Source organism: Euprymna scolopes, chromosome 33, assembly GCF_053919585.1.
Source record: "Euprymna scolopes isolate OS-2025 chromosome 33, ASM5391958v1, whole genome shotgun sequence".
In the NCBI taxonomy this organism is placed as follows: domain Eukaryota; kingdom Metazoa; phylum Mollusca; class Cephalopoda; order Sepiida; family Sepiolidae; genus Euprymna; species Euprymna scolopes.
The window spans coordinates 89,383,466-89,396,015 of record NC_136514.1 but is presented as its reverse complement, the minus strand read 5'-3'; the positions used below and the strand labels follow the sequence as shown (position 1 = coordinate 89,396,015).

Here is a 12,550-nt window from a genome sequence, read left to right as displayed (position 1 = left end):
TTACATCTTGGAATGTTTAGTCAGGAATTTAACTCAAATAAAATAAACAAAGTCAATTTAGGAATTTTTGGAGTAGTTATGGAATAAAGATGATATAAACATAGATACATATATATATAAATGATATATACAGGATCTCTCTCTCTCTCTCTCTCTCTCTCTCTCTCCATATATATACATATATATATATATATATATATATATATATATATATAAAATATTTGATAAAAGAAACGCTTTCCCCTTTAAAATAGTACTATGCCCCATAAAGATAGCACCTGCCCTGTTTTTATGTTTTATGGAACTATTATGTCAGAGTTTTTGAGAATAGCTCGCGTTACTTTAAAACTAACAGACTTTATACCACCAGTTTCTAGTTTAGTAATAAGGATGATAAAACAAGGTGGGGATAAAAATAAAATATTAAAACAGTTAAATAAAGCATTTGTTCGTTATCCTGATGCTTTTGAATCGTTTAAGATAAACCAGACTATATTAATAAAGGAAATCCAAAACTATATTAACAATGTATAAAATGTATTTATAATTACATATAATAAATTTATATAAATTTAAAAAAAATAAATAAATGTATATATGTAAAAATATTTTTAACCTTTATATATCTAATTTTAGATAAGGATAATAGTCCGAAATAAATGAATGAATAAATAATACTCATCTCAATAATGAATAAGAATGTAAATATACTAAATACTAATCATAGTGGGGGTTATAAGTAGTTAAATGGATTCATTCTAATCTTATAAATACAAGACTGATAAATTAAAAAGTATATCCATTTTAAATGTGGAAATTGATGAATCGCACAGGTAAGAAATTCATTTTTATAGTATGAAAAGGTTAGTAATTGCAATTAAGAATAGGAAATTGGATCAAATGTTTGAAACATGTCTTCTTCCTAAGATTAAGGGTGGCGGTGTTTGATCAACACTGCTGGGGAGCCATGATATAATATACTGTTTTGTTTTTAAATCCCTGAAACAGTGTTTCATGGTAAACAACTGATGATCCCTTGAAAAATGAATTATTGGTATTATAGTAAATTTGAGAGCGAGTTGATGCAGTGATTGCAGGTGATTAAATGACTTACTGACTAGATGGTTTTCTAACGAATGATAAAAAATATTTTTTTGTATAGTTTTAAAGGTTAAAAACTTCCAAGACTATATATATATATATATAGCAAAAATGGTAATTAGTCAAAACCTTAAGAAAGTCCTCAGTACTATTGCAGAGCAAATATGTGTTTTATTTTGTTTTTTTACCATTTTATCTGTTTAGTTACACATGTTTCGGTTAACGAATTGTATTAACGTGTAACTAAACAGATAAAACGGTAATAAAAAAATAAAACATTTGTTTGGAGGTGTGTGTGGTTTGGGTAAAACAAAACTCCGGTGGGGGGGGGGGGTAAAATAAAAAAACAAAGTTTTGGTAGGTGAGTATGAGGATCGAACCCGAACCCTTGAGGCAAAGTTGGAAATTAAAGTGTGAAAAAAAAATTCCATTCTATGGAGGTCAGATGCGAACGAACACTCCATAATTTTATCATACAATATTTCTTCAAACTGAAACATAATTATCAAAGTATACTTACGCAGATAGATGTGAAAAGTCTTTATTAAAGTTTGTGCCTATTTCCATTCTATGGAGGCCAGGCGTGAACGCAGACCCCACAATTTTATTATACCATCCCTATTTAAGTTAAAACATACTTATCAAAGTATTCTTATGTACATCTATATCAAAAACACTTGTAAACGTTTTTTTTTTTAATTTTAAAATTTTTTATTTCCATACTTTGTGGACCAGGCGCGAACGCAGACCCCACAATCTTCTATCATTATATGTAATCAGTTTTTTTAAATAGTCAACCATATAGGAGCCTATTTGTGACCACACACACACACACACACACACACACACACACACACACACACACACACACACAGCTTTATATATATATATATATATATATATATATATATATATATATATATAGTCTTTGAAGTTTTTAACATTTGAAACTATACAAAAAATTATTTTTTATCATTCGTTAAAAAAAAAAAAAAAAAAAAAAACATCTAGTCAGTAAGTCATTTAATCACCTGCAATCACTGCATCAACTCTCTCAAATTTACTATAATACCAATTTTTTTTTTATATTTCAAGGGATCATCAGTTGTTTACCATGAAACACTGTTTCGGGGATTTAAAAACAAAACAGTGTATTACATCATGGCTCGCCAGCAGTGTTGATCAAACACCACCACCCTTAATATATATATATATATATACAGGGAGGATCTTTAGGCTATGTGTAGTGATAACGTAAGTAATTTTAAACATACACGTAGTCAGCAGAAATCAAACTAGATAGTTGGTGAGAAATGTCGTTAGTGAGGTGACGTGTGAACGACCCTTTGGATGTAGAAAGGGGAAGCAGTAAAAATGTAGAAAGAGACTCAGCGTGCCAAACTCCAACATGGGAATCCATCAGACATATAAAACCCGTGTGAAATATAACACGTTGTTATGGCGTTTTTTTTTTTTGTTTTTTTTTTCATACTTTGGACAAAAAAACAAGCAGACATGTTGTTATTCGTTGATTGTAAGAAAACTTTTTGTCACGTTTGTTAATTACGTGTATTTATGATGAAGAGGCCACACACGCAATAAACATTATATACGGGGTGTCCAAAAAATCACTGAATGGTTTAGAACTTAAATAAATTCTCTATTTTTGATGACATTTTTCTGCAATTTTAACACAATCTGACTTAGATATTGAGAAATTTAAAACAAATATAAATGCAAAATTTAAAAAGTTTATATTAATGAAAAATAATGTCTTTTAAATGTTGTCCATTTTCAACTTCGCATATTTGTGCTCTTTCCAAAACATTATTCATGACAGATTGCAGAATCTCTGGATTGCGATTTAACTCCCTTGTTTCGTTCTTGATGTTTTTCTTCAATTCTTGCAGGCTTTGGGGTTTGTTAACATTGACTTTTTCGTTAAGATACCCCCACAGAAAAAGTCGGGGCTAGTCAAGTCTGCGGAACGTGGTGGCCATTTGGCATTGCCATAGCGAAAGATAATATTATCGCCAAATCGACTCATGATTTGGGTAAAACAATTCCACAACTTGTGTACGTTTTTCAGTGCTTATTCTTAATTAATTTCCAAAATATTATCTGTAAAATATCTAAAATAAAGGAAATAATCTTTAATGGCAAAATGACAAAGATTTTCAACCCTTCAGTGACTTTTTGGACAGCCTGAATATACATGCAAGACACAATGAGTATTTATATATTCTGTATGCACACATTTATTACATAGCAAAGACACTGTTGTATGCGCACTAGAAGTATATATCGCAACTTTAAAGAGAATAAGAAAATAGACGTTGTTACGCTATGGCTTTGCTTGTCTAGGTGTGTCTTGGTTATATAACATTGCCACCTTACGAAATAGTTTTTTTAAAGTGAAATATTAGGCTGTTGTATAACAGTAATAACCTTAATTCAACTTACAAAATCCTAATTTTCAAAAAAAAAAAAAAAAATGAAAAATTTGGGATGGGAACATGCTGTTGGCAAAAATAAATACAACTAAAACTAATGCTAGTCCATAATACACCGATAAAAGCTCTTTTTGCGTCCATAATTCGGGTTCTATTCATAACACAAGTATATAATATTAGATTGTTGCATTAGTTCCCGCTTTTTATTTTATTTGATTTTTTTTTAAGAAAATCAAAGAATTTTAACAGCGAAAGTTCGTATGGGATCCAAGCTCCAAATTTTTGTGTGAATCCCATCGACTGAAGATGGCGTGAAATTGTCGCAAAATCACACTTCATCTATTCGCCCGATTCTCTTCATCTCTGATGACCATCTTCCTTCAAAATAACCCTGAGTTGGTCTTCGTCTATCTTGATTGGTCTTCTGGAACAAGGAGCCTCATTGAGGTCAAAATTACCGAGTTCGAATCTGGTAAACCAATCTCGAACAGTTCTACCAGCTATAGCGTTTTCCCCATATACGGTACAAATATCCTTGGTCAATTCACTCGCTATTTGACCTCGATTAAAGGCGAAAAGAAGGTGGTGTCTAAAATGTGATTTTTTTTTTATCGACTTGACAATCCGGTTCTGAAAAACGAGGAAAATTTATATGAGCAAAAAACAATGGCCATTATCTTGAATACGTGCTTTCTAATGATATGTAACACTTTGCCAAATATCACAAAATGTTTTAGAACAAAACTTTTTTATGAAACGGTGGGAACTTATGCAACAATCTGATATTTGAAATGAAAAGAAATAATTTGAAAATTCGATTTATAACCTAAAAGTTTGCAATTAATATTACGTAATCGGATGTGACGTCATGGGAGAAAGTATATGGCAGCAAAGCTAGAGAGTTCCTGCCTCTGGAAAATTAGGTATTGAAATAATTGAGAGTGTTTTCGAGTCTTTCTCCTACCCAGGAGGGTTGGCAGGGGATGAAATAATCCATCTTCGTCTATTTATAGCAAATAAATGTAAGGAAAAGAATTGAACTAAACCATGAAAAAAAATCAATGGGGTTATTTGTTGTTATTTTTAATTGTCACCGAGAAAAGAACGAAATAGCATCTCTACAACGGTTACGTCACCACTGCTGAGAAAGACGTCACTATCCAACGAGTCATCTACCACGCGCAAACGACGGAGACGAACGGCTGTTTCTACCGACAACAATGTCCTTCTTTGACTTGATTAGATTGCTTTTTTTTTTTTACTTCGACCCTCATTTCTAAAAGGTCGGTTAATTTAAAATTCAGTTTCTAAAAGCCGTCGAATTAATGTCAGTACATAAAAGAGATGCCAAACTGATGATAAGGGTACAGTGATGAGGAGGATGATGATGATGGTAGGATAGTGGTGGTGACAGAGTATTCAGTTTAGATTAATGATGCTGATGGATATTTATTTTTTGGTTGTTGATGATGATGATGATGATGATGATGATGATGTGTTTTTGTTGTTGATGATGCTGATGATTCCGTTGATGATGATGATGATGACGATGGTTTAACTGTTGCTAATGATGATGATGATGGTGATGATGATGATGATTAGAAGGAGTATTCCTTTTTTTAATTAAAAACAAATCACCTTTACTTTCATTTCCCGTCCCTATATCAATCTAAACAAAGGCTAATAAAACACCAAACACACACACACACACACACACACACACACACACACACACACACACACACACACACACACACATATATTGGTAATGGCCAACACACACACACACACACACACACATATATATATATATATATATATATATATATATATATATATATATATATATATATATATATATATATATATACACGTACACACACATAACGAAAGCTGACTCACCAAATAAGTATCTTTATTATATTTCTTCGGAATGCCCTTTCGCGTTGGTAGAATCATGTTTCTCGAATTCCTCCTGCTTCCACTCAATCGTAATCCCGAAAATCTACGGAAGACAGTTAAGTAGATCGACATCGGTATCTCCCGCGTTTTGTATTCCTTCTGCAGTTTTCCAATCATTTCGTTCAGCGGATGCAAAATAATCTAGAAGGGGGGGAAAAAAATAATAAAATATCAACGGGAAGATGGTGGTGGTGGGGGGGGGAGATAGGACGAGGGGGAGGAGGGGTAGAAGCATTTTATTATAAAACTTGTTGTATTTACATGACGCTGTTCGGGGTTCAGTGAATACATCTTAGTTTTAATCTTTAGTTATCTAAACATTTATTACAGATGCGGGCCTGAGGTTGGGACCACGGCAGGCAAACACAAAACGCGTATTAGGTGTAAGAATGAGATTAAAAGGATAGGATAAAGAGTAAGAAGAGCTCACTCTCCGGTGATGCCCAATATGGATAGTCGTACGCAAGCGTACTACTAGTACTCTTACTGTATTACAATACTGCTCCCTGAGAGGGTTATCTCACATTGTAATATATTACTGGAAGAATCCATGATGCTGTGAAGTTTAAGCCTCACAACAATTACTGATCTAGAGCCTGACCCAACGACATCTTCCGGCAGTTTACGGTAAGAAGTCGGAAAAGTTACCTGAAAAGGTCGACACGAATATTAGCAGACGATAAACTCAAAACGCTGAAAACACAACTTTGGAGAAGCTAAGACATACCGTAAATTTAATTTTATGAAAGTATTTTATTTTTTTTCAAGAAAAGTACGAAGTGCCTTCAATAAGTTTCCAGACTTTCTCATATGAGCACTTTTATTGGTAGTACACACATGAAATTCTAGTCGCCTTCGAAGTAATCTCCCCCGGCTGCAATGCACTTGCTATACTGTTCCAACAACTTCTGGAAGGACTGATGGAAGTCCTCTTATGTGAGCGTGTCAGTGACACTTGTCCCAGCTTCTTTCATCATCCTAAATTGTCTCATAACGACAGCCTCTAAGGTTTTTCTGGGGCTTAGGGAATAACCAAAAGTCACAGGGAGCAAGGGCTGGCGTATAGGGAGGGTAGCAACATATCCAAAAATTACGAAAAGTGATAAGGTAGAAAAATAATTATCATGAAATACAGTTCCGATAAAGTTGCATGCTGGGTCACGTGACATCAGAGAAAGGGTGAGTAACTCAGTTAAAACACAATTTGTAGCAGACAGAATTTATTCAGAAAACAAACACAAACAGAACATATATTAGAATAGAAAAATGCGAGCATGAAAAGTAATATGGTTAAGCTTAAACATGGAAAAGTAAATGGTTAGTTGTTAAAACAGGAAAAGAAAAGGACAAGATATTCTAGCAAAACATATAATAAATTTATAACTTAAAATATTGCATAATAGGATGTTATAAATTGAATTTTTAGAAGAGAAGTAAAATGTGAAACAGAGAGAATGAAAGCATGAAAGGGAGATCATTGGGGGGATTTTATTGAAAGCAGAGTAGTGCCGTACATTATTATTACATATGTGTATGGTATGTTTATGGGGGCAAAAAAATAAGACTGAAATTAAACAAAGAACAAGTGAATTTACTGGAAGTCTGGAAAAATCATGGATTACAATAGAAAAATGCGAGCATGAAAAGTAATATGGTTAAGCTTAAACATGGAAAAGTAAAGAACTAGTTGTTAAAACTGGAAAAGAAAAGGACAAGATATTCTAGTAAACAATATAATCAATTTATAACTTAAAATATTGCAGCATTAAGATTTTTTAAAATTCAATTGATAACGATATATAATCAATTCTTTATTCCAAAAATGAATCTTTGCAATAAACCACGAGCAGAAGAGAAATTATCTGTTATTTGTCTATCTGTCAGTTTATCAATCTATCTATCTATCTATTTAACTGGCAAAGTAAACAAGAGATGTGAACTATGTTTTGATAAGATTATTAAAACATGTCAGACATATCAAACTGTGAACTGATCAATTCTGCACCGGAAGGTCTGAACAGTTGACCGGTAGGACGTGTCATCTGTCATGTGTTCTGGTTTGCTGGAGAAAAGTGTTGAGTTGGATTCCAGACGTCAGAAACAGTGGCTGTTTTTTTTTGTTCTTGTTTTTTTTTACATGGAGGTCACCATTTATCAAGGCCCGGAGGCCACTCAGGAATAAGGGTTATTGCGTGTACAGTAATCAATGAGATAGTATTGTAGTAATCATTAGTATTGGAGATTTGATAGAGTGTCTTACTTAAGAGGGCGGTTTGTCAGAAATTTGTTTATGTTGGACTTGAAGGCATCCAAGTTGTAGTCAGGTGGGAAACAAGCAAACAGAAGAGAGTTCCACAATCGTGCACTTCTGAGAAAGAAGCTTTGTTCATGGAATCTATGTTTGGATTTAGGCACAGATAAAGAGTGGGGAAAATTATTGACAGTAGTTTCAGCCAGACAGGTGTTTCTCGTGAAAGATTGGCGAGGGAGAACCAGAGATTGGAGCGCAGACGAGCACTTGCCATGGAAGTAACGATAAAACAATGACAGGCTCGCAACGTCTCTTCTGTGGGAGAGAGACTGCAGGGAAGAGAAAAGGGCATCCCCACCAAACCACAAAGTCTATTTTGTACTCTGTCAAGGCAGGATAGGCTGTTTTTAGCAGCTCCTGTCCAGATGTGGCAGCAGTACTCCATCCTTGGACGTACTTGGCTTTTATACAGATAGAGAATTGCATCAATAGTGAGATATCTTCTGGAGCGGTAGAAGGATCCCACCATTTTCCCAGCGTCCTTGGCAACAGACCTGATGTACTTGTTCCATTTCAGATCAGGAGTAATAGTCAAACCCAAAAGCTTCTCAAAACATGAGGCCTCCCCAAGACGAGAGCCATTCATTTCAATTGATGCCAGATGGGGATCAGAGCGTTGATGGTGTAAGGATAGAAGCTTAGTTTTGGATGCATTGAAAGTAACCAGCCTTCTCTTCCCCCACTGTACCATGCGCTCAAGATCAGAAGAGAGAGAATTTGAGAAAACCTTGTCATTAACGGCCTTTGATGTGTTGCCATAGATGATCGTGTCATCGGCATAGATGTCAACGAATGATTTAAGTATGTGTTTTGGGAGATCATTGATGGAGACCAGGAAGAGAGTTGGGCCGAGGATGGACCCCTGAGGGACTCCAGCATTAATACTGTGGGCCTCTGATTTCTGCCCATCAACCACTACTCTTATGAACCTATCGGAGAGTTAATGATTGAGAAAACATTTCCAGTTATATCGTAGCTGGAAATCTTGTGAAGTAGGCCCTTATGCCATACCTTATCGAAGGCCTTCGATATGTCAAGAGCAATTACCCTGGAAAGGAAGCCTTTGTCAAGAGATTCACTAATCCTATGAGATATAACCATTAGCACATCTGCTGTAGATCTTGCGGAGCGGAAACCATATTGCATGTCACTAAGAAGGTTGTTTCTGCTGAGGTGGTATTTAATATGGATTCCAACAACTTACTCATGACACACACGAAACTTATTGGTCTGTACTGAGAGGGAGATGACTTGGTTTAGATGAGTCTTGCCCCTCCCCCTCCCTGGGAGGGAGATGGCGTGTCTCAAAATGGAGACTGGAGTAAGCCATGAGGTCAGAATATTCACTTTTCATTCTTCTGCGGACGATATAGCGGAATAAAATCTTTATATAAAATTTATCATCGTCTTGGATCGTTTGAAACGTCTTCATCCAACAGGTTCCAACCCTAACCCTAACTCCATCCAAGAACAGATTCAAATCCCCAGATAGACCAAAAGACAGAGGACCAACGACAATACATATCTGACACAACACACACACACACACACACACACACACACACACACACACACACACACACACACACACACACACACACACACACACACCCACTTAGACTGATCACGGGCCGTAAAATAACTGTTACAGATATATGTAGATAAGACAACGTATGGTCCAATTAGTGTAGAATCACAGACATTAAGATAGATCACTTAACAAAACGTTAAAACATATACACAACACATATGCACATATAACATAGCATCTTTTTGGGTACTCCACAGCGTAACAATATAAAAAACATGTTTCTGTGATTTATTGTTCCCCCAACAATTCACCGTCGTCTGTTTGTCCGTTCGTCTGTTTGTCCGTTCGTCCATTCGCCTGTCTGCACTTTTCTCAATAACTACGCATTTGAATTTTTTAAAATTTTGCACAAACATTAAACACAATACGAGTAAAAAAGTAACAGAACGGATTTTCCGAGAAAACTCCCGTTGCTCCACTAGGGGCGTCTTTCAGGTTAAAATGGCTAAAAATGACACTTTTGTGTTTATTAAACAAAAAATTGATGCCTTGGATTTTTATACAACTTTCAGGAAAGTTGTAACTAATTTGATTTCTATATAATTTTGTTTTGTTTATACTTCCGTTAATTCTTGCATGTGCCCCAGGAGTTCTTCTAGGGCTAATAAAAACACTCCATTTTATGGGAGTAATTTATTATATTTGTCCAACATTATACTGTGTATGTCTATTTAGCAGTTTTGCATGGTGTTGAACTCAAATTTCATTATGTTAAGGCCTTAGGGACTTTTGGGGCTAAAGGGGGGGGAGAGGGGCAAATAATGGATTTAGTCATTTCGGTTTTTTTTTTGTTTTTTTTTTTTCATGGTGCAGAACTCAAATTTACATATGTTAAGGCCTAAAACTGCACCGTTTATACTTCGCAATAACTTTTTGGTGTGCCCCCCAGGGCTCTTTTAGGACTAATAAAAACTCCTTTTTTGGAACTATTTTACCATATTTGTCCAAAATTTTCGGTGTATGTCTATTTAGCAGTTTTGCATGGTGCTGAACTCAAATTTAAATATGTTAAAGTCTTGGGAACTTTTGGAGCTAAATGGGGGGGGGCAAATCATGGAGTTAGTCATTTCTTTTTTTTTTTCATGGTGCAGAACTCAAATTTACATATATTAAGGCCTAAAACTGCACCGTTTTTTCATTTTCATCAGAATTTGACGTCTCCTTGGGGACTTTGGGGGCTAAATTGGGGCAAATGCTGAACTTAGTCATTTTTTATGCCTCGCTTACTGTGCACTCACAGAGGACCATGCATGCTTCACTTGTTTTTATTTAAAGTTCGCCGCTTCTAAAAGAACAACAAAAAAGAAGAAAATCACACTATATAATTATTGTTAACGTGAACATCAAAATGTCTGTCACCTTTGTGTAATTGTTCATTGTTCGGAATGAATGCGAATCCGGTATAGTCATCAGAGTCTGATATCGATGGGAAAGTTCCAGATGAAAAGGAACTTTGATCTTCTTCAAATTTACGCTTTTCTTATTATAATTCTGGAATTGCGTTTCGAATGCGTTGGACTCGTTGCCCAGGCTCTGGTTAACTTGAATTTCAGCTGTAAAGAAAAAAAATGTCATTATTGAAGATGGCCATTCTCAAATCAAACAATGACAAAATTAATACAAAATTAACTCAGCAACAATTACACTTCAGGTTAGCGGAAGTACTTCTTTTTTTTTTTTCATTTTCATATGCGTTTTAAAACTTTTTAAATCACTACTAAATATTGAGTGCAATAAAATAATCGATATGTTGGATCATCCAGATTCCCGGGGATGATGTTAAAATTAAAGTCGGTCAGAAGCTTGGATGCGGATGCCCGGAGATGATGTCAAAAAGGGTAAAAAAAGTGTGATGATTGAGTCAGCAAGATTGACCCACATTTTCAAGACAATGCATGTTGGACTGTTGATGTCAGTTGCACCAATAAAAGAGAGAGAGGGGGGGAAGGGGGGGGAAAGAGATGGTTGGGAGAGAGAAAGAGAGAGAGAGACAGTGGGAGGGGGTGGAAAGAGATGGTTGGGAGAGAGAAAGAGGGAGAGAAAGAGAGAGGAGTGGAGGGGGTGGAAAGAGATGGTTGGGAGAGAGAAAGAGAAAGAGAGAGAGAAAGAGAGAGAGGGGGAGGGGGTGGAAATAGATGGTTGGGAGAGAGAAAGAGAGAGAGAGGGGGGGAAGGGAAAGAGATGGTTGGGAGATAGAAAGAGAGAGAGAGGGGGGAGGGGGGAAAGAGAGAGAGAGAGAGAGAGAGGGAGGGGTGGAAAGAGATGGTTGGGAGAGAGAGAGAGACAGGGAGGGGGTGGAAAGAGATGGTTGAGAGAGAGAGAGAGAGAGAGAGAGAGAGAGAGAGACAGACCACAACGACAAGAAGCGAGACACTTTTTCTCCACACATCAACCCCACCTGCACGCTGTCATTATTGTCAAAACTGTCGTTCTGAAACCAAAAAGTGATATTTAAAATAAACAAAATATTTTTATAACCAGCTGCGTGTATTTTTATTATCGCCAACGAGTGTATAAATCGAGAAATGACAAAGGTTGATTTTAGGGAATGATATAAACTGAAAAACACATTTGATGATCGGCTGCAGAGAATAAATAACAGAGAATTCGTTTTATCGTAAAAATACGGAAATTGCATAAATTACAATATTATATAAAATTTTACTAAATTATAATATTATATTAAATTTGCATAAATTACAATATTATATTAAATTTGCATAACTTACAATATTATATTAAATTTTACTAAATTACAATATTAAATAAAATTTTACTACATTATAATATTATATTAAATTTTCACAAATTACAAAATTATATTAAATTTGCATAAATTACAATATTATATTAAACTTGCATAAATTACATCATTATATTAAATTTGTATAAATTTCAATATAATATTAAATTTGCATAAATTACAATATTATATAAAATTTTCATAAATTACAATATTATATTAAATTTGCATGAATTACAACATTATATCAAATTTTCAAAAATTACAATATTATATTAAATTTACATAAATTACAATATCATTAAATTTACATAAATTACAATATTATATTAAATTTACATAAACTACAGTATTATAATAAATTTGCATGAATTACAACATTCTATTAA

General features: G+C 34.7%; 1 protein-coding gene across 2 annotated transcripts in view; it reads right to left on the bottom strand.

Moving 5' to 3' along the window:
* Positions 1–12,550, bottom strand: part of LOC145258345 (uncharacterized) — a 39,194-nt gene that overhangs the window by 5,956 nt on the left and 20,688 nt on the right. Inside the window, exons 2-3 of one of the 2 annotated variants that reach the window (XM_080116537.1) lie at positions 10,778–10,971; positions 5,457–5,657 (exon numbers count right to left, since the gene is read on the bottom strand). In XM_080116537.1, the coding sequence (XP_079972663.1) occupies positions 5,457–5,657; positions 10,778–10,971 (395 nt within the window). The remainder of the gene's footprint in view (positions 1–5,456; positions 5,658–10,777; positions 10,972–12,550) is intronic. The other variant, XM_080116538.1, reaches the window with a different exon arrangement.